This window comes from Pipistrellus kuhlii, unplaced genomic scaffold (genome assembly GCF_014108245.1).
Source record: "Pipistrellus kuhlii isolate mPipKuh1 unplaced genomic scaffold, mPipKuh1.p scaffold_m20_p_11, whole genome shotgun sequence".
Classification (NCBI taxonomy): Eukaryota; Metazoa; Chordata; class Mammalia; order Chiroptera; family Vespertilionidae; genus Pipistrellus; species Pipistrellus kuhlii.
Window position 1 is genome coordinate 8253295 of NW_023425416.1, and position 22895 is coordinate 8276189.

The 22895-nt window shown below is 48.6% G+C and overlaps 1 protein-coding gene across 3 annotated transcripts in view; it reads right to left on the minus strand.

The window, feature by feature from the left end:
- The window catches only part of PTPRG (protein tyrosine phosphatase receptor type G), a 643070-nt gene that overhangs the window by 23929 nt on the left and 596246 nt on the right, over nt 1-22895 (minus strand). For all 3 annotated transcript variants that reach the window (XM_036430671.2, XM_036430672.2, XM_036430670.2), the window contains 7 exons: nt 16975-17066; nt 9936-10032; nt 5863-5945; nt 5548-5682; nt 4470-4604; nt 1610-1782; nt 85-220 (listed from right to left, as the gene is read on the minus strand). In XM_036430671.2, the coding sequence (XP_036286564.1) occupies nt 85-220; nt 1610-1782; nt 4470-4604; nt 5548-5682; nt 5863-5945; nt 9936-10032; nt 16975-17066 (851 nt within the window). The remainder of the gene's footprint in view (nt 1-84; nt 221-1609; nt 1783-4469; nt 4605-5547; nt 5683-5862; nt 5946-9935; nt 10033-16974; nt 17067-22895) is intronic.

Consider the following 22895-nt stretch of genomic DNA (forward strand, 5'->3'; position numbering starts at 1 on the left):
AAACCGGTGAATTCTTTCAGGCCCCGAGAGAATGAATCTGTCTCCTCCATCCTGTTCCACGCCCCGAGCTTGCAGCCGGCTTACCTCCGTCTGGACGAGGTAGTTGCGCTGCGTCCTGATGTGCTTCAAGAAGCCCAGGACGTTCACTGTGCTTTTGTCTTTGATCTGCTGCAGCATGCTGTCGATCACGATGTAGGTGCCCGTCCTGCCCACGCCGGCGCTGGAAGAGAGGAGACGCTTGGTGGGACCTCTTGCTTTCCCATGTCAGGAAGTGCGATGGGAAAATTACCACCTCACGCGCCAATGAGCACAGAACCGCCCTGTTGTTTAGACACGTTACTCATCCTGATGGCATCCAAAGAGTCTGAGGACAGGCCCCACTTCTTGAGTCTCGATGGGGACACAGCCTGCCTTCCCACCACAGGAGCCCCAGGCAGTGGTGACCTGGCTTTCCCGGCCTCCCTGGTGGTCAGCCCCACAGCTGCCGCAGCAGGATGGGGAGTGTCCCTTGCTGGTTCGGCCTGTGCCTGGTTCCCCAACGCTCCCCATTATTCTGTGGGTGCCCACTGTCCTTTCAGTAAATCCTCTTTCTGCCCAATGCTCCTTGCCAGTATTAGAAAGCTCCTATTTAAAGGGGTGCTTTCCTTTAATAAGCCATAAGAATGTCAACATCCAGAAAATCTGGCCTCCTCTCCACATTTCTTTTTTGTTGTTGTTAAAAATGGGAAGATCTAAGCCCTGTGTACTGAGTAGCAAGTACTAGGGTACTTCTTTAGGCAGTACCCACAGCCGGTCACCATCTCACACTAGTGTGTGACACCCCCCCCCCCAAGCCCTCGATAGCCGTTCATCTCTATTGTAGTGATTCCTAACTTGGGTAGCAAACATTCGAGTTCTTGTGGGATTTTAAACAGAAGGTGTGTTCCAACTTCTGCAAAGGACCTTGCAGAGCATGAGAACAGCTCAAACAAGTACTAAGAAAATGCTGTGCAGCGAGGAATGTAAATCCCAGCGAAAGCAACATCTGCCTGAATACCAAAGTAAAAAAAAAGGCCAAGAATACAATTACAAATAAAACTCAGCAAGAGCACCTTCTCAACAACCAAGTAAGGCCATTTAAGGAAGTGCAGGAGAGAGAATGGGCTTCCCCAGTGCTTTTGAAAAGCTTAAGAAGCACATATAAACTCAAGTTTTGAAAATATAATCCTTTCATACACTGTAATTACTTCATGGAACTCACAAGAAAAGCCGTAGACAGAAACTCAAAATCTCCGGGGTGGGAAGCTGTAAAATTGTGTTTAAGGTCAGATTTTTAGATATGAACAGCCTGCAGCTTCTCTATACATAATGGAGATTTTATTAATTCAATCATGTTACACAAATCAAAGTTTATAAGAGTAGACTTTGTTTTAACCTTAAAATAAGCAGATGTTTTCTTAATACTATGGGAATATCTCATGTAACAGTTCTTACTGGTCCCCGTCTTCGATGAAGACTCAGTTTCTAAATCAAACAGCAGCAGGACCACAGCGGTCCGGATTCCCAAGTGCACAGCCCTGCTCTGCCCACTGTGCAGGGCGTCCAGGAGGAGGAAGGAAGCCAGGCCTACCTGCAGTGCACCAGCACCGGGCCCATCTCTGGCATGCGGGCGGCCGAGGACCTCCGCACGAAGGTCAGGACGGGGAGGGCGTACTCGGGGACACCCATGTCAGGCCACTGCGTGTAGTGGTACTGGATCACCACCCTCTCGTTCTGGCGGCTCTTAGGATTTCCCTTCTGGCCCTAGAGAAAGGCGAACACAGACATCTTTACACTGAGTGTGAGCATGCTGGGTAACAGGACCTCTGGCCTCGTCCGCCCCAGCTGCTGCTCCTGGCCCGGTTATTTCCTCTCTGTGGCATCTCCTGCCATAAATGGAGACATTTTCCCAGCTGGGCAAGAAGTATCAGACATCCCTTAGGAGAAAGAATGGTTTAGGATGGTACCAAGAATGAATGCTTAAAATCCGTTTTTTGGGCTTAAAACCATACAAAGCACTTTGTAACTTGCCACGGCCTCATTCCTGACTTCCTGCCCTGCCTCCAGAGGCCTCCTCGTGCCTTGCTTTCCGCTGACATGGCCACAACCTCCACTTTTGGTCCACGCCCAGGGGGACCTTCAGGAGCTCAAGTGCGGGTGGACCCTGAGTGACAACTGAGTCTCAATCTCTATAAATTTATCATTTTATAAATTAACTAGAGGCCTGGTGCACAAAAATTCATGCCCTCTGGTGGGTCCCTCAGCCCGGCCTACACCCTCTTGTAGTCTTGGAACTCTCAGGGGATGTGCGACTGACAGTTTAGGCCTGCTCACCAGCCAGCACTATCCCCCGGGGAGTGGGCCTAAGCCACAGTCTGGCTTCCCTCTGTGGCCAGCGACTGGGCAGGCTGTGGCTGGCCCTGCCCCAACTCGCCCTGCTGCCATCACAGGTGGCCTCCCTCTGAGGGAGGCAGCCCCGGCAGGCCAATTGGGGGATGGTGACATTCCCTCCCTCTGCCTGCTGGCACCTGCCTAGGCTGGCCTGGCCCCACTTCTGCTCGCTGACCCCACCCTTCCACTCTTTGGTCAATTTGCATATCACCCTTTTATTATATAGGATTTTTAAAATGTATTTTTATTGACTTTTTACAGAGAGGAAGGGAGGGAGAGAGAGAGCTAAAAACATCGATGAGAGAGAAACATCGAACAGATGCCTCTTGCACACCCCCTACCGGGGATGTGCCTGCAACCAACGTACATGCCCTTGACCGGAATCGAACCTGGGACCTTTCAGTCGCAGACTGATGCTCTACCGCTGAGCCAAACCGGTTTTGGTTATATAGGATTTTTTAGAGTACTTTTCCTTTAAGCGGCTGAACTTTTTACATTTTAACTACTTTAGATAAAAAATTTCCCCAAACACATTACTTACTATGATACTGCTTTTCTTATATACCTCTAAAAACTAAAAAAACACAAATGAACAAAGCACAACGAAAAGGTTTGCTGGCTCAGGGTCATTACTAAATCAGCACTGCAGCCTGCGGGGTGCATGGCCCTGTGCTACAACCCCCTCCCCCCCAATGGCTCTGATTTCTTAATTCTTCTGTGAACTCTCATTTTCAATTACTACTTTATCCTCTTATCAGTGAGCAAAACATCTGAAGTTCTTATGTACGTCCTCCTCTGACTTACGCTGTTCCTAAAATTAAGAGCGAGTGGGCCACGTTTAAATTCCGGAGGGGTTTCCCTGAGTAATGGGCTTTGCAAGTATAAATGGACTGCTGGCTTGCACCGGCTCAGTTCTAGCAGAGAGAACACAGATAAGGCGGTGCTGCTGACTTTTATATACTCGGCCCTTCTTGGGGGAAAAACTAAATGAAGAAAGGACTCCATAACCTTGGTCCCCAGATGGTCTTCAGAGCAACTGAAACTGTATATAATCATTTGAATAAATGAATTCTTCTGGAGTAAGGGGGCTACAGCTCTATTATTCTCAACGATGTCCAAGACTCAAAAAATAAAATAAAATATAAATTGGTCAAGAACCACTGCTACAAACAGCCAATACTCAGAGTCTCCACAGAGTAACTGGTCCACGTTCTCCATGGGCATCGGCCCAGAGGACCAGCACTGCTGTCCTGATCGGAGTCTCGCTGTGGAGTTTGAACGTCCCGAGACTCACACCCCGGGGAAAGGCCGCCCTCAGGTTATCCGTTCCTCTTGCCCACCCTCCGCCGAGCAAACCAAAGTGAAGCGGGTCTCTCCACTCCAGCCCTCTGACCACTGGTGCCGCTGGCCCTTTCTAAGGGGGATAAGGGTTATGTAGCATTGGTTTGCCACACTTATTAGTAGCATCCTGTAGGCTTAGTGCTCCTTGAAAGCTATCAGAAAATTGGAATTAAAAAGCTAACACAAGCTCTGGCCGGACTGGCTCAGTGGCTGGAGTGTCAGCCATGGACTGAAGGATCCTGGGTTGGCTTCCGGTCCAGGGCATGTGCCGGCTGCAGGCTCAGTCTCCAGCCCTGCTGGGGGACAGGTGTGGGAGGCAACCGATAGACATGTCTCTCTTACATCGATGTTTCTCTCTCTCTCTCTTCCCTTCCCTCCCACTCTTTCTGGTGAGGATTAACAACAAAAGCAAAGCAAAACAAAAGCTAACACAGATGCTGAGGTATCTGATGTAGCTACCAAAACCTAAGAGGGCCTTTTCTAAGAGGAAGCTTTCTTCAGAAAGAGGTTAAAGAACTCGGCCAGTGAAACCCTATTCTGTGCTCTGCCAACATCTTCCACACCACACAGTGGTGACAATCAAAGAGTTGTGAATAACATGCTTTAAAATACTCTCAAAAACCCAAACTGGCTATGAGAACTGGCCTTGGTCGTGCGGTCATTTCTGTGCAAGTTTATAAAGAGCCGCCTGGCAGCCCCCTCCCCCGCCGCCTTGATACCTTCTTCACTTTGGCGTTTCTGACTGAGAAACGGCGGACGGTGTAGCAGGCGTGGACTTTTGTGCTCTTCAGTGTGACAATAATGTTGCCATACTCCTCACTGTTCTCTGTCGGCCAATACTGATCACATTTTCGCTGGGAAAAAAAAAAAAAAAAAATAAAAGGAAAAAAAGAGTTGTAAATGGCATATGCCATTTTTGCCACAATTGTACTGTTGATAATGTAACTTCAAGAGACAGCGTTGAAGTGCAGGTAGTAGTACCGCATGTAGCGACAGAAAAGGAACTCCCGGACTGCAAGCCACGGGCCGGCAGGACCTCTGAAGAGGTTCCTCTTGGACGAGATCACTAGAGAAACCATCATCTTTCATTCAACACATGACGTACTACCAAGCAGACTCAAGAAGAGATGTGCAAGTTGCATGGGGAGGGATGAAGGAGCTGGAGGAAGGCGCGGCCGCGCGTACCGCTGGGGCTGCCCAAGGCCACACGGGACTCTGGCAGCCAAAGCGGAGCTGCAGTGATCCGAGCACCGAGCAGGCAGCTTAGCGCTCATCCCAGCCCAGAGCAGCACCATCGGCTGGGAGTTCATCACCTAACGCGCCAGAACATGGACCATCACCTTGCAAAAGGTTCCTGTAAAGCCAACCCGGTGCTAAGGCGGTCTCCTCACCTCCCTGTCTGAACTGTTACTGGTTCTCTGGCTGCACTGCTTTTCCCATTCCCTTGCTTCTGTTCTCTCCCCCCAACATGTGTCCGCCCTCCTGTCCGTGTGCAACCCTCCTCCTCACTCACTGTTCAATCTCACTTCAGATACTGGTTTCCTTACACAATGTCTGTGCGAGAAGACACAGCCGTCCGTTTCCAGCATCGCCCCAACACCTCTCCTCTCGTTTCCCAGGTGACCCGTGCCTACCACCCCGCACCAGAGCACGGCCAGGGGAGGGCAGGGACGCTACTGTTCCTATAACCCCATGCCTGGTCAAGACCCTCTGCCCCCTCCCCCTAACCCCCTCACACAGCAGGTGCTCCATAAATACAGTTTTTGAACAAGGATATATGATTAAGAGGGCTCTTACTCTTCCTTTTTCCACAAGGTTTGTAATCATGATGATGATTCCAGTGTTTTGTTCCCAAATCATCCTCCAGAAATCTTCAAACGTAGACTTCAAAGGTCCTTGGGTGGCTATGTAGGCTTTTGCTTTGTTGTAACCCTGCGAAGACGACACAGCACAAAGTCAGACGCAGGCGGTGTCACAGAGCAGCTACCTCAGGTGCCAGCCACGCAGGACAGGCTGTGCTGCTAGTGAAGGCTCTGGGCACCATCACACACGCCCGAACCCTCCCGGCCTCTCCGATGGTCAGAAACAGGCATTAAAAACAGTTGGACTTACATCGACATAGTTTGCATTAATGTAGTCGCTGTGCTTAGAGTCTTTTCCCGGTAGAGGTCTTAACTTCACCCTGCTGTGATCATCTGTGGAGGACAAGAAAACAGGAGAGCAAACCAAAATGTACATTCCGGAAGCAGCAGCATTCTGGAGCACTAAACAGGCCAACAGGTTCTGTGGCCTCTCCCAGAAGACCCCTGAAATCTTCTGTCAGAAGAACAAACATGAAAAGACCCAGCATCTGAACCTCACGGGAAAAAACTCAACCTAGTGCTCTGACCTGTGAGCGGCCCGCAATGCAGACTGAGGTCCTTGTTAGTTCACCTAACCCATTACAAGTTGCGAACCTCCAAAACGTCCTTGTCCTACACTTGAAAACCAACTTCCGAGGTCTTCGATTAACCCTTGCCCCCCTCCCCTCCCCATTACTACAAACATGAAAAAGTGATTGTTAGGAAACACAACAAAATTTTTGGGTAATGGGCATTCTTAAATGCATGGCTCAGACCCATGTTTTGGAAACAATCTCTGTTTTAAAAGAATGTACTTAGGAATGCTTTTGATTTTGATGAATCCACTATTACATTTTTTTACTGTGCTAATTTTTAAAAGTTCTCAGGTACTGTTGAATTATTTAGTTAAGTGTGGTATTGAAATGCAGTTATTTTAAAACTGGGGGGAAATCCTCTTATTGTACAGAATATTGTCTCTGCAATATTTTTGTATATAGTAATTTTTTGTTCTATCAAGTCCACAGCATCTATTTTCAGCAGTTTTCACGACTACATTAAATCGGAGTCCCTGCCACCCCAGAGCTTACGCCATGGAGGGAGCTAGAGCCACCTGTAAGGGGACTGTCCTTGCAGGGCTCTGAAGTCAATGACCAGATTTTAGGATCCACTTAACATTAACTGTGACCAAAAGGGGGTGATGCTATGTGCCTCTAGTTGTCCAACAGAGTGAGCTTGTGATTTTTTAGGGTAACAAACTGAATGAAATAAAGCTGAGGTCATAATTTTATTTTCCCTAGCTAGAAATGGGCAAAGCCAATTTACATTTCTGTGTATAGTCATGGCCATCCAAAGCTAGTTCAGAAAGAAACCCAATGAATGGATTAGCCCAGACACTGACTGTATCAAGCACCTTTTGAAAGCTGTCTACCTTCTGGGAACTGTGAATTGCTTGTTCTGACAAACTCAGACTACAGTTGACATGAACAGGGCTGCCTGATAGAAATAGGCCCCGAATGAAAAATTTCAATAAGGCACCTGGATACAAATTGTTCTGGGTTCTTAGCATTATATTGGCAATTATTTCTCAGAGGGACAAATAAAAAAAATCCTTCAAGTGGCAATTTCACATTTAATTAATAAGGTAATAGAATGGTTTAGCAGATCAATGCAGGAGCTGGCGTGCTGGCACTTACATTTACCTTAAAAGTTGTGATGCTTTGTGAGAATGTTGTTTTTCCAGCACATTCAAGGCCAAACTTTACTTGTTCCATGACATTCCCATGCTACTACTCTCTGCTATGCAGAGGTATTAACATAGGGGTAGACCAAGCTGATCAGTGATATGCCCAGAACCTGGCCAAATGGCCAGGCGAACACCAAAACCCAGCTCTCTAAACTCAAGACAGTGGAACCACATGTGATTTGAATTTGTGCAAATAAAATCACAATGGACCTGTGAAAGTATAACCACATCTAACTGGAGACGGTGGTTTTCCAGCAAAACCAGGACCCTTGCTCACGTTATACAGAAATTGCTTTGATTTCCTCCCTTTGCTTTGGCACATATGTTTAGCCAAGACAGTGAGGCCATTGGAAGTAAAGATAGCTGTGGTGGAGAGCAGTCATATGAGCTATAAATCCTCACAATCTCAGCACAATGAGCCTTGACTGGATTGGCCAACAAATACTGCCAGAGCCAATTCGCTCAAGGATGGAGAGAAAAAAAAAGTTTGACCCTTCTTCCTTATTCTCTTGTTTACCTGCTCCTTCTCTCAGATAACTGAAACAGATGCTCTTTATATAAAAAAAAAAAAAAAAATGACCTGTAGTTCTTTTAAATCTTTACCTAGAGGAAGAAGTAAAACTACTTTCATAGATAACACAATCTTGTATTTAGAAATTCTAAGGAATATACACAAAAATAACTATTAGAACTAATAAAATAGTTCAGCCACAGTTGTAAGACACAAAATAAACATCCAAAAATCAACTTTCTATATATTCAGTGAACAATCTGAACATAAAATTAAGTAGACAATTCCATTCATAACAGCATGAAAAAGAATAAAATATCCAGCAATATATTGCATAAAAATGTAGCACCTTTAAAATGCAGACTCTAAAACATTGTTGAAAGAAATAAAAGATGACCTAAGTAAATGGAAAGACATCATATCTTAATGAATTGAAAGACTATTGTTAAGATGGCAGTGCTTCCCAAATTAATCTACAGATTTGATACAATCTATATCCAAATCCCAGCTATGCTTTTTCTTATAGTAATAAGCTGATCCTTTAGCCAATTCACATGGAAACACAAGGGACCCAGATTAGCCAGGGGAAAAATCTTGAAGAACAAAGTTGGAAGACTCATGACCTAGCTATTGCATTCCTAAGTGTAATCCCAAGAGAATTAAAGATATATGTCTACTCAATACCATATATATAAATGTTTGTAGCAGCATTATCATAATAAAAATAATACAAATGTCCATTAAATGATAAACGAATAAGCAAAACATGGTATATCTATAGCACAGAGTATTATTTTTAAGGACGACTTAAATACTGACACAGCTACAACACGGATAAATCTTAAAAACATCATGCTATGTAGAAGAAGCCAGGCACAGAGGGCTACATGTTGTCTGATTGCCTTTATATAAAATGTCAACATAGGCAAACCCATAGAGACAGAAAGTAGGTACATGGTTTCTAGGGATTAAGGGGGAATTAAGAGGGAAAGGGATGAACTGGGCGTGGCCGGGTAATGGGTGCTAAGAATGTTCTATAATAGATAGCGGTGATGGTCACACAACTCTGACTCCTCCAAAAAAGCATTGGAAAGTAAACTCGCTCTAAATGGGTGAATTTAATGGTATGTGAATTATATCTCACGGAAGTATTACAGGCTCCAGCACTGTTCAAATTTAAGTGGTCCAATTTAAGTGCACTATTACATAAAACTCTATAATCCGTTCCTTACCATCATGTGTGTTCACCATAAACATCTTTGCTCCTGCCCTTAATAGCACAGCATATATTATCTGCCAGTGACCCAAGCACAGACATCTACGAAAAGTGGCAGTCTGGCCACTGAATTGTCCTAGCCGGTTTGGCTCCGTGGATAGAGTGTCGGCCTGCGGATTGAAGGATCTCAGGTTTGATTCCAGTCAAGGGCACATGCCGAATTGCAGGCTCAATGTCCAGTGGGGGCCATGCAGGAGGCAGCTGATCAATGATTCTCTCTCAGCACTGATGTTTCTATCTCCCTCTCCCTTTTTGAAATCAATAAAAATATATTAAAAAAAAAAAAAAAAGAACACTTATTTGAGTCTGGGATCTTCAGGATACTCTTGACCCCGGAAATACGTTGGATAGGACTAAACACATGGGTCACGAGGACTGGAGGCTCACACCTTAGGGCAGAGACCAATCGCCTAGTCTTAGAAAGACGGCTTTGCAAGTCAACTTACTTGATTCAATTTCAGAATTTTTATTTGTATTAAAAGATTTGGCTCTAACTGGTTAAAACAATGTCAAGATAGCGACAATTTTTGGTTTCACACATGGAATCACATGTGAAAACAGTGAAGCTCAGAACATTTCCTTTTAATCATCTTATTATTAAGATTAATGAAAGAGATCCTACAGCTTAATGGAAGACTAAGGGGGCAGAAAATGTCCCCATCTCTTCCCGGGTCCCGTTGAAGGCGGTGAAGGACAGATAACAGGGTAGTTCTTTGCTGGCACCCTGATTCTGACTGCCTGGCTTTCAGCTTATACCCGGCATGAAGATTTAGTCTCCTTGCAGTTGAAGGGAGCTGGAAGTGGATCACTCACATGCTAAAATGTTGATGTATCTGTTTTTGTGCTTGTTGTCGGGATGATTGGAATGTTCTGCGGTGATGTTCATGTCAGCCGTACAGCGTTGGACTTCCTAGTGAAGAAAGCACAAGATTTCAGGGTTTTAGACACATTGAGCAACAAGCACAAAGCATTCTCTCAGTCCCTAGGCACTGTCACTGCCACCTCCCCAAACAACTTCAGAAATAATCAGTTCCTAACAAAGGTAGGCATTCATATCTTGTGAACAAGATAAAAGGATTTCATTCTTTATTAACTCATCAATCATCTCCTTTAATACATTTTTGTAAGTTGTCCTAGACTTACAAAAGAGTATCTCTTTTTAAATTTGTCACAGTCTCACGGGGGAGAAAACCATGCAAAAAGATGATAGTCCAGCGTGATTAACAGAAGAGAGACCTGACAAAATTAGGGTCGGAACACGGAGGAATGTCAGGCGGGAGGTCATTCACGGGCCCTAAAGAATGAGCCAGCATTTCCCAGGCAAACGTATAAAGCTCCACCATGAGTTGCAATATGCTTATCAATTATATAGTCTCATTTAAAATTATTTATTTGAGAGATGGGGGAGGAAAGGGTAGGAGGAGGGAAGGAAAAGGATAGGGAGAGAAAGGAGAGGGGGAGAGAGAAAGAATTGATTTGTTTCACTTATTTATACATTCATTAGTAGCTTCTTGGATGTGCCCTGACCAGGGATCAAACACACAACCTTGGCGTATTGGGACGATGGTCTAACTAACTGAGCTACCTGGTCAGGTCTACATAGCCTCATTTTATAACTTTCAGATTGCAAATGGATTATAATGGCTCAGTTCTGAAATGACACTGACATATAGCCCAGTCGTCATATCTGGCTCAAATATATGTCTCTGGTAATTATTTGCGAACTCTAATATTATTTAAACCATCCTTCTTTAGAAAAACAGCAGAAACAGCCATTCTCCTTGGCTAGCTGTGCCATGGGTCTAAACATCACCCACGAGCCTAAACCAGAGTGCTGAAAAGCCAAGTTCTTCTACACTGTTACGCTTCCACCCCAAGCAAGTGCTGGAGCCAGCTAGTGAGGGAAGGTCCTTGGCAGCGAGGAGCACAGAGGCCAGATCAGCAGGAGGCGGTTTCCACACGGCGCTGTAATAGCGTTTAGAAGCACACAGACTTCCTGTCACGGAGGAGCTGCAGGGCGATTGTAAATGTTTTCCAGTGTTTACGGCGGGCAGCACGCACACATGCCTTGCACGCTCACAGAGGACTTCCGGTGACGAGGCCTCCCTGCTCCGAGGAGGAACCCACTTTAGTCAAAGCAGCGCCAGTGGACAAGCAAAGGGGCGCCATCTAGTGCGAGAGACCACACTCACGGCTCCTGGTTCTGAGATGCTGTAAACGGAATTTTTCATAACTGTGGGCCCTCCCAGTTGTCCATTAAAAAAAGAATTCAACACACTCCTCCCTGTGTTTCATGACAATGCTTACCCTTTTCTTACTCTTATTTAAAAAAAAAAAAAAAAAAAAAAAAAAAAAATATATATATATATATATATATATATATATATATATATATATATATATTGATTTTTCTTTTACAGAAAGGAAAGGAGAGGGAGAGCGAGCTAGAAACATCAATGAGAGAGAATCATCAACCAGCTGCCTCCTGCACATCGCCATTGGGGATTTGCCCGCAACTAATGTACATGCCCTTGACTGGAATCAAACCTGGGACCTTTCAGGCTGCAGGCTGCTATCCACTGAGCCAAACCGGTTTTGGCTCTTTTCTTATTCTTATTAAGTGTGATAAAATCTGATAATTCCTATTCTAGTGGTTTATAACCTATGGCTTGCCAAATACTGGTTTAAAGAGGCTGCCTTCGGCTCTTTTCCCTAAAACGAGGTAAAGTGTTGGGCACAGAGCGAGGAGTCTGAGGTCTCAACATAGACAAGAGCACAGCGATGTTCGCCCACTCTGCGCATCTGGTTAGCTGGGCCTTCAGAATGGCCTAGAAAGTCCAGGGAGATACTCTTCCGAACAGTATCAGGGCAGAGAGCCTTTGAAAATGAATCAGTCTTCCGGAAAACATGATTTCCGTCTATGCACAGATCCCTAAACCACGTGACACCTTTGCTTCTGGGTTTGGAAGGTCATGGGCTGGCGTGTGCCTCTGCAGGGCTGAGCTGCTGACACAGGGTGCTAAGAGACCCCAGCTTCCAGTGCTTCGTTTGCTGGTGTTTTCCCCTCACTGTGTAAGCCTGACCACCCCAGCCATGGACCGCGGTTGAGCCTCTAATATAACGTAATGCAATTGACCGACCCTGCTTGGGAGCAGCTGTCTGTGCTGCTTACAGCAGCCATCTGATATGGCCAATCAGATTCGTCGTTGTCTGAAACCCTCCATTCGGATCCGTTGCCTCTGTTTCACTTTTCCAATTATGTGGATGACAGAAAACAAAGAATAGTCATAAACATGTTAGATCTGATTTTATTAGAAACTGGGGCGTTTGCCTGAGGCCTTGTGATTTTGTCTTGTTAATAGTGATGTCATCTGTAATTCCTTGCAGTGCTGCCTGGCTCACTCAGATGATAACACTGTCTGATCTCCGAGAGCGGTTTTCCCCGTCAGAATTTGCATTCCAAAGTCAGTGTGGTTTTAACAGGTGCTGAAACCTTCCAGGTGACAGTGGCGGATGGAGTGTGTGTGTAGGAAAGCTACCTACTTAGCCCTCTCACAAAAAGTTTAGGATTTGAGCTTGTAAGTATTTTACTGTCTACACAGCAAAGCTGGAATTCTCAAGACGACATCCTTAGCACTAAGAGGCACACAGCCACAGAAGACAAGAGATTTAAAATACGGTGGAACTTCAAAATTGAACAAACACACTAAGAGCTGATGGTCTCAGGATTCCTGGGAGGTGAAGCAGCATCACCCCCCTCTGCGTGGGGACCTGCTGTCCTGCCGTCGGAGGCACAATTGGAACAAATAACTGGACGAAAATATACCTGGACCTCTCTCGGCTGCCTCAGCGTCACAAGCAGGCCGAGGAGAGTGTCCGGGCCCCCTGGCCGGGGTGAGACCGAGCATGTACCGTTCTCGGGGCCGGTGTCAGCCAGCTGCTGGTCACGCTGCAGCGTCCCGCCTGCACTCCACTCAGGGCACAGGCTGCTGCCCACGATTTCCTTCCAACGCTGCCCTGACGCTGCATCCTCCCCTCAGAAGCCTGGGGGGAGGGGGGCGGGGGGGTGCCACTTTCCTAACCAGCCTCTCAGGGTCCCTCCTGCCCCTCACCAACCCCCTTCCCGTTCCCAGACGGTGTTAGCTCTGTGCCCTCTGATTCCTGTGCTTGGCTTCCTGCCACTTCCCTCGTCTCTAGCTCCCCATGCCGCCCTCTGCCCCCGCCACCCCGATGTCTAAGGAAGAGCGGGCCTCACGGCTCCAGAAAGCCAGCCCGTCTGTGAGCGTCACCGTAAGATAAAATGACCTCTTCTACGCCATTTGTGGAACTGGCTCACTCTTGTCTTACCCTTTTGTATGAACCTTAACTTAGTCATCCATGGTTTTCTTCAAAATAAGGCTTTAAAAATGCCTTTCTTCAGGACCTTTAGAATCCAAACTGGCATTTTGTCCCTGAGGCTGAGGAAACTCTACAGGGTCTTGCCCTGCGGGTGGCGGTCTGCCCGCATCACCCCCGTCCCCCCGATGGCCCGGCCACATGCACTCCGCGTCTCACATCAAGTGACTGGGCCGCCGGTCCCTCTGCGCAGGGACTCAGGTGGACACGGCTTTGTTCTCTGGGTTCGAGATGAGCAACGGGCCCACATGGGGCTCAGCTGGAGCTAATTGTCACCGAGGCGATGCCCCCGAGGATCTGGTCAAGGGTCCTGGGCCTCCGGCCTCATCCTGCACTCTCCTGCCCCCGCCTATTAATCCTGTCCACCCCAGGGCCCGAGCTCCCCTTAATGAAGGGTCACGCGAGCACTGCGCCCGAGGGGGCCCCTGGATGAGGACGGTGGGGCCCGGGAGACCGAGGCTGAAGCCGGCTCAGGCAGCCAAGGGAACAGAGTCACTGACCGCCCACCGAGACAATGATTGATGTTATGTCCAGTGACGCCAAAAGCCGCCAGAGGTATAACGTGGCCAGCCTCTCACTGGCTCGAAAATTTACCCAACGAGACAGAAAGCTGGCTTTCAGCATCACCAGAATGACCAGTGAGCCGTTTTTCTCATTCCCCCCCCAAGCAGCACAGTTCTGAGAATGTAACAGCTACTCGCCACATTTTTTCTCCCACTGCTGTCTATGATTTTTTAACAAGATGGGGCAAATAGCACTTTCGGTGAAATGCCCAATCATTCCACAGGGATCCGTTCTTCCGGACGCTGTGTCTGTGTGAGCACTTAGGTTGCTTGGCCCTCTGCCTTCACGGTGTACACGCCGGCCCGCACCCAGCACATTGAACTTGAGGGCAGGGCCGCTCTTTAACTCCCCCTTGTGCTTCATATTGTGGCGGAGATTACCAGGCACCCGTCCCTGTTACAGGAGCTGTTCTATTCTCAATGGCCAAATACCCACTGGCAGGTGGTATTTCTCTATACTCTTAAGGTTAGTTCTTTGATGTCAGGGCTTTATTCAGATGTTACTTCAGCCTGCGGGCTCGCTTCAGAAAGCCCGGGACTTAACCCCTATGGCTGTCATTTCAAACGAAGCCTCCCGAAGATTCCGTGTTCTCTGGGTCATTGTTCCTCCTCTGAAAATGGGGACAGTGAAGCAGCCCCCTCCTGGCTGGTCCCGAAGAGCGAGGCACCGGCTGGCCGTCACTCCCCGTGAGAAGACCTGGCGATCCGGGGTGAGGCGACTGCTCCCTTACCATGATGAGGGTTTGTGTTGTGTTTTTAAAATCACACACGATCTCCTTTCCTGGCCTTCCTTGTATAGCCCATTACGATTTCCCGTTCCTAAGCACCTCCTTCCACGGCCTGCTACCAGTTTTCCTTTTCATCAGGGCCGGCCAAAAGCAATGCTATTACTGGGTTTAAATACTGCCCATCGCCCCTGCGTTAGAAGCCGGCAGTGCATCCCTGAGGTCTCGTGCTCTGTCTCATTCCCCTTCGCCTGGCTCCCTTTCTGTTCTCTTGAGAAGGAAGGAGATCCTCCTGTTCTGAGCAGCTCTGGTTTTCAACCTTTCAAACCAGTCAGACTGTGAAATGACACCAGCAGAACAACACCTGACCCCTCCTTCCCTCTTTGCCCCCTCTCCCTCCCTCACGATCTGCTCCTAAGATTTAACTCTAAAGTTCAACACAGGCTCCAAAAGCTGCTGGCCTCCGCCTCTTTTTTTTAGGCTAGAAATAGGGTGCAGATGCCCCGGATTTGATAACAGGCATGGTTCTGGGGCTGCAGCAAAGCCATTTTAAGTCCCATCAAGTTCACAGAGGTGTAGCTGATTGTTTTGAATAATTAAATGGTGTCGAAACCAGCTGTGATGAATAGCACTGGGGTCTCAAATCATAAATAATTGAGAAGCCGGAGTTGCATTTGATCATCCTGATCAGATTCTGTCCTCCGGAGGATAAATGTTTGTCCTGAATACCATCAACATTGTTAAACGCCTCCATATTCTGGCTCAGTCATCCGGCCAGCAGTCAATTGAACTAAATCACTCGAACACCACACACAGTCGCTGTCCTCATGAATACAAAGCGTCTAACTTTAAAACCACGCTCTCTGCAACTGAGGCGGCTCAGTTTTTGGGGGGGTGTCACATTACATACTTGAAGTGTTTTTATTTGTTCCATGAAACCCAGGGCGGGGCGGGGTGAAACCTCTCTACCACCTCTGCTTTGATACCAGCTCAGAAAACATAGCAGACCAGACGGACGCTAAGAGCAAGGCCTTCTTTCACCGGAGCTGTCGCTGTCACGGCCAGGGGATGGCCTTCGGATCGGAATCTGCAGAGACGGGCTCTGGGCCTCTTGCTCTGGCTCCTCGTCCACGCGAATCGCCACCCCTCCCAGCCGTGCGGTCCAAGAGAAGGTCACAGGGCTTGCCTTCCGTCTCTTCGTCTGACCCTAGTGCCCATTTCTGACAGGAGGCCGGCAGGTTAGCATCCTCACCGTCGTCGTCGTTCCGTTTCCAAGTGGAGACGAGACAGAGGGAGGAACTGACGTGTCCAGAATGCCAGGAGACAGCTGAGCCGCCGGGAGCACTTGGCCTCGGCAGCGTGGCTCCTGCTGCCAGGGATGTGCCTAGCACGGCGCCTCGGTGGGGAAAAGGGCAGTCTCGTCTGTTTAATCGCTCCCATCGCCACCCTGTCACTGTGAACTGGCAGGGACCCCGGAGCTGGCAGGCGGCTGCGAGCCGCACGCTACCTTCCTTCCCGTGCCCCGCGCTGGGAGCCAGGCGGCGGCTGGCCCGTCTCCCCGCCCAGGAGGCCTCGTCCGGGGGGCATCAGCCTACGCAGGCCTCCCTCGCCGTGACCCCGGCCCTTTCAAAGAGGAAGTTCATCACTCATGTTCCCCAACGTGAGGATGTCGGTGACACTGGGGCCATTTTAGAAATGAGGATGCTGGGATCTGAGAGGCAGTGACTGGCCCAAGGGTGGCACAGCTCTCTGCGGGCGTAGCCAGCATCGCCACCCTGATTCCAAACCTGCAGGTCCCGTCACAGCTGCGCTCCCTGGACGTGCCGCCCCTGGGAAGGGGCAGGGAGGGAGGGACGGGATGGAAATGATGAGTCCTGTCCTCGTGGTGGCTGCAGCCCACTTAGGATTAAAGTGAAGACAGAGCCAGAGTTCGCCTCTCCACCTCTCAGCCTGTTCTTTCACGGAAGTGTGTGCTGGGGACATGTGACACCTAATGTTTATTCAGACAAGAATGCCTGTTAAAATGAGAAGTGTAAGGGGGAAAAAAGGAAAAACGATACCCAACCTCCGCTTTCCTTGTGGTTATGCTTGAAGCCCATTCGTTTCAGGTTTACAGAAACCCCTGTCCAGTGGGAACTGGGTCCCTGGACACTTCACCCTGAGACATACCTCAAAGTCCTCGGAGAAGCCGTGCTGGTTGTTGGAATAGAGCTCCCCGACGTGTTTCACAAACTGTTTCACCGGGATGGCCTCCATGTCATCTGGGGACAGAAGGACACGCAGTCACACGGTGTGTCTCGCAGAACAAGCAGCGCCGGGAAGGGGACAAAGGCGTGCTTCTCGGGAGGAGTGACACCACGTGTCACCGGAAACAGACGTCCTCGAGACGAGCACGGGATTCCCTTTACGTTAGGGTCTCATTACGGTTTTGAATGTTTATGGCTAAACGTGGTTTTTAGAAAAGGTACATCATAAAAACTACCTCTGTGTTTATATTCAAGGCAATTTACCTAGTCAGACTGCCACATAGTCTTAACTAAAAAATCTGATCTCATCGAAGGCACCTATGTGTCAAGGACATTTTATCACAACCTTGTTGGCTTTTTAAAATTGCCATTCAATGGGGCCCAGCTTGAAGTTGGAGCGATTAAATTCTAGCTGCAATCTCCGCAGGCTCAGCGATCTATACACGCTATTACTGAGAGATGCCACGTACAAGCCGCCTTGGGGTTCAACGCCATCTATGCTAAGTATTCCAGATTTTAGTTTAAGACAGCTGTGTCCGCATGATGCCAAGTAATCAGTCTGGCTGAAAGTAACGGGAGTTTTTCTGGTGCCGGCAGCCTAGGTATGGATTCAGGAAGACGCCCCGTTCCAATGTGTTATGCTGTCACTCCACGAGGGTGCTCTCGCGGTTCCCGACCCACGTGGGCCTCACGCTGCTCCACCCAGATCCCAGCCGATGCTCCAGGGCCCCCCGAGAGACAGCCACGCCCCCCTAACCGGAGCGCCCCAACCTCTCCCCTCCCCCACCAATATTTCCTTTAAAAGAGACTCCGCTGAATTTGAGATAAACAACAGACATGACATTTACTTTATTCAGAGTGAAAGATCTTTGGCAAACGCACAAACATCTAAACTGCCACAGATGCTTTTCTTAGCAAAGGGTATGAAGATCTGTATGTGTAAATGAGGTCCTACTTTGGCAAGAAAAGTTAGAGATCCAGGCCTGACAATCTGATTCCCCTTCATCGGGTGACAGCTAACATTGACTGTGTCATTCCTCCTCTCCTTTCCTCCGAGAGAGAGCAAAGCTCCAGGGTGGCTTTCTGCATCTATTGACATTTTCAAACTTGAATCATTCTTACGCGGAAAATAGCATCTCTTAGACTTCGTGTAAGGAAGGTGATTTGTGTGTTCGCGATCCAAACTGCTTAGCACGGAGACGCGCTCCCCGCCAAACAGGTGCCGCTCTGTAAGCGCACATCCTTTCCGCGCGAACAATTAAAGACCCGATCGTTTTAATGGGCCACCTTACGAAAAAATTGCCAAGGTATTTACCAATATTTCAGGGTTGAAGCTGCTCATGAATATGCAATCACGCTGCACGCCCAAGAAATCTATAGCTCCGTGATGATGTAACCGGCATTAACGAAGCAAGCAGAGCCAAGACGCTTCCCCAGAATATTTAGCAGAATGCACAGTTTTTTAAAAAAAATAATGTTCCCCACATTATCTGATCAGTTCACTTAAAATGTTCAGAAGTAAGCAAACTCCAAAATAATGATCAAATGGCAAATGCATTAGCTTGTGTTGGAAAAGGGGTTTATTATGTACAGAATTGAAGAGTCTCTAAAAGAGTAATCTAAGCTCATCTTCAGACGAGAGGCAAAATGAGAGATGGCATGGAGCTCGCCCCTCAAACGCTCCCGGATGCAGACCCCAGCCTTTGTCTCCGGTTCATTGCCGAATGAGACATTCCTGTTTGCAAGGGCAGAGTGTCCTCGTTAACAGTGTCAGAGGTGGAGGACAATGACAGTTGAGAACTGTACATTCCTAATAAAGGTATGGTGAGCACATGGACTCTGGTTCAAAATAAGAAAAAGACATGTTCGCTTTGAAGCTATTTTTCTCCGCAAGGGACAAGCCACAGCATGTTAGCAGACACAGCTGACCTCAGATCATCAAAACCATGCTTCCATGTTAACAGTCCTCCTTTTCCCCCTGAAAAGTGCTCATCTGTACCACCCAGGCTAAGGCCATGGGTGCCCAGGAGCTGCCCCAGGGCTCAATGCAGCAGAAACCAGTGGGGCTCAGCAGGCTCAGCCTGGCAAGGGGGACGACTCACTAACCTCTCCAATTCGCTCTGTTATCCAAGGAAGTCTAACCACTCCCCTCGGGTCACCAGGCATCACCGGAAACGCCATGAAACTGGCAGCCAGCCACACACACACACACACACACACACACACACGCCCCACATGCACGCTGCACTGGCCACCGTCAGCTACATAGATCACACATTATTTGTCTTTTAATCAAGATAAATGAGACTGAGGGGCCGTAAATCTTTTTTCTCGCTATGAAGATGAATAGAAGGCTCTGACTAATTAGAAGTCCTAATAGTTTTCCTCTTATACAGCTTTTCTATTAAATGTCTGTCAGCAGGAGCCAGATAATTATAAGATTGCTATATCCAGCAGAAGGCCAGGCAATCAGGGCGCCATCCCAGACCTGAGCTGCACAGTTTTCATCTGGATGGACCCTCTGTCCCAGGAGCACGTCCATCTGAGAGATGTCATTTCCACGAAACATCGGAGTCTCATTAACGAGTGCAGCGAATAGTAGGCAAAACCACAGACCAGGTGCTTTCTGTGCCCTTTAATGTAGCGCACACGTGAACATGTATGATTTTCATACTCATCTTAGAGTGGAGAGACACGCTCAGAAAGATTAACTGAAGGTTGCAGGATGGCTGCAAAAGCTGGCCACCGACCCTCGGCCCAGATGCCCTGGCTGGGAGACCGGGTATGTGAATGGGAACCCCTGGACGAGGCACTGACTGAGCACCCGGGACTCAGGCAGAGGGAGGGGAGGTGGCCTCTGCCCAAGGGGGCCTTTGTGTGGGAAGGTAAATGCGGGAACTGCATCTAAGCAATGGCGAGGGCGAGAAGTGCCACCAAAGGGATGGAGCTGGTGAGGGTCCTGTCCCTGAGGCAGTGGAAATGGGAGAGAAACAGAGACCAAGAGCTGAGGGGCATCCCAGTGAGGATGCTCGCACTAACCACCAGCCACACGAGAGGTTGTTAGGTCTGAGTGAGGGCAGTCGGTATAAAGAGAAGGCAGCCACCATGTATTAAGCCCTCATTGGCTGCCAGGGACAGTGCCACATGCTTTTTCATAGATTTAATACTTTGTTAAGAACTAGGCAAAGGGGACCTTGCTATCCCCCATCACACACAAGGAAACCCAGCGGACTGGTTTCTAGTGACACCATTCCTCAGTGGCAGAGCCGACATTCGAACCAGGCGCACTGAGCCCAAACCTGCGCTCGTATGCCCCAAGATTCCCTCTCCACACCCCACGGCGTCCAGGAAGAGCGAGGCATGAGAACAGCTCAGCAACTTGATGAAAGGGCACTTTCTAATTTTGTGCCAAAAATTCTATCTGCTGGGTTTTCACATCACAAAGATATACTCCATCAGGCAAAAACGGGGCTGCTACTGTCATCATGCAAGCACCCCATTATGAAATGTTTGAGAGTCTGTTGCAGATCAGCACCTGCAATCCGGGCTTGCTGTTAAATGCTGCTATTTACACTTTCCCCCAGACCTAAGCCCCTGGTGGTTGGAACTAAACTCTGTGGGAAGAGGCCTTTTACTCTGGCCAGTCGGCAACAAGCCATCCCACGCCCCACGGACCACTCTGAGGAGGCGGAGATTAACCTCTGGATTGCAGCCACCGAAGGCACCAGGCAGAAGGCAGGGGTGAGCACCCCTCCGAGGAGGTGCCGAAGCCAAGGCTTCTCAGGAGGGAAAGGAGCGGAGCAGCGTGACTGGGGGAAATGCGGGAAAGCCGGTTTGAAGTCACAAAGAAAGCTGGTTCCAAAACCTGGGCCATGTCTCTGCTGTGCTCACACGTTCAAGGCCATGGGGGGAAGTGCCAGACTGGGTCTATGCTTCTAACCCGCTCCCGCGTGCTGAATTTGCTGGTCATCAAACACAAGTGGAAAAACAGCTTGCCAAAACCGGTTTGGCTCAGTGGATAGAACGTCGGCCTGTGGACTGAAAGGTCTGGGGTTCGATTCCGGTCAAGGGGCATGTACCTTGGTTTCGGGCACATCCCCAGAAGGGGGTGTGCAGGAGGCAGCTGGTCGATGATTCTCTTTCATCGATTTTCTGGCTCTTTATCCCTCTCTCTTTCTCTCTATGAAAAATCTATAAAATTAAAAACAAAACAAAACAAAAAAACAGCTTTCTTCTAGGCAATTTTTGGTGTGATAGCCGAAAGGAAAAATCAGCCACCAGGGGGCACTGCCGAGGCCCAGCCAGGACACCTCCTGGAGGTGCTCCAGCCTGAGTCCAGGACATTGTGCAGCTGCCCGGATGACAGCCAGGGTGACGGACACGCCCGAGTGCCGGGCACCAGAGGATGGTGTGCCCCGCTCTGTGCGACTCCCCTCTGCGTCTCTACATGGGGGTAACCTAACAGTGTAGTGAAAAGTAAACTAGATAACACAAGTACTGGTAAGAGCGCTTGGCCTTTAGCAAATTTGTAACGACTGTGACTCACTGTCCGGTGCTAACTACTTTATGTGTATGATCCCCCTGAGATCTAGGGGCCGTCACCACCTTCACTAAATAGATGGGAAATAGGCTCAGAGACCAAGGTACCGAGCCAAGGCCCACTGTCGTTATCAAGGATGGGGCCAAAGCTGACCCCAAGGCTGGCTTCTTCCCGTGATAGCACCTCTCTAGACCTTCACCTGAAAATACATGGTTAGCCCTGAGCAGTGGTTAGAGCGTCAGCCTGTGCACCCAAGGGTCCAAGGTTTGATTCCCGGTCCAGGACACACACATGGTTGCAGGTTCAATACCTGGGCCCACGGGGTGCGTGCGGGAGGCAACCAATCAGTGTCTCTCTCACAATGAAGTTTTTCTCTCTCCCCTCCCTCCCTTCTTCCCTCTCTCCCTCTCTCTTTCTCTAAAAACAAATGGAAAAAATACCCTTGGGTGGGGAGTAACAAAACAACAACAAAAAAAACACAGGGTCAGAGAGGGCAGAGAACCCATCAGTTAACACATACTCCTGCTTGCTCACTCAGGCAGTGTGAGGGTCTATCATTGCCGTTAAGAGTCCAAGGGGCTAAGTCACCCACTCTGTGATCCATCTCTGTCAAGTTCATTCAGCCTGCAGTGGGTGGCTCAGCCCTGCTCCACGTTCCAGCCAGACCTGTCCGTGGCAAGGGGAACCTACCAAGTCCCAGCACAATGCGTGGCTGAGGTCACTCCTGCTCAGACCCTCCCAACGCCACGTCCCAGGACTGGGCTGGGAGCAGACCATGTGGAACACAGTGTCCTTGCCTGCCCCTGGGCCCCAAGGTCACGGTCAGGCCTCTCTGTGCCAGTAACACCTCTGTATCCACTTAGGAAGATACAGTTAGGCAACTATGAAACACGAGGACATTACCGAGATCTCAGTCCCTGAGCAGGGACACAATAGCGGATTTTTGTCCGGACTCGGAGGAGGCAAGGCGTGTTGGGGAGATTGGAACATTTTATTTCCTGCCATAAAAGGAAACCTCTCTTCATTTGTGACACAGTGAAGTCCATATAGAAAGGGCTTTATTATAGTCAAAAGACCAATGAATCTTCTTTGGAGATAATGTCTGCATAAATAAAATATGCCGACAAGGTTGCCTTACACTGCGCCTTTAAAACCCTTTTATACGCTGGCACCGGCTGACGCCAGGGGCCTTCCACTGAGGTCTGTTTTAACCACACGAGAGGCATGAACCATTTCCAGATTTCTAAGCTACTGGGTAGCAACAACATTTTGTATTGTAATGCTCTTACTAGAAAGTGAGACTT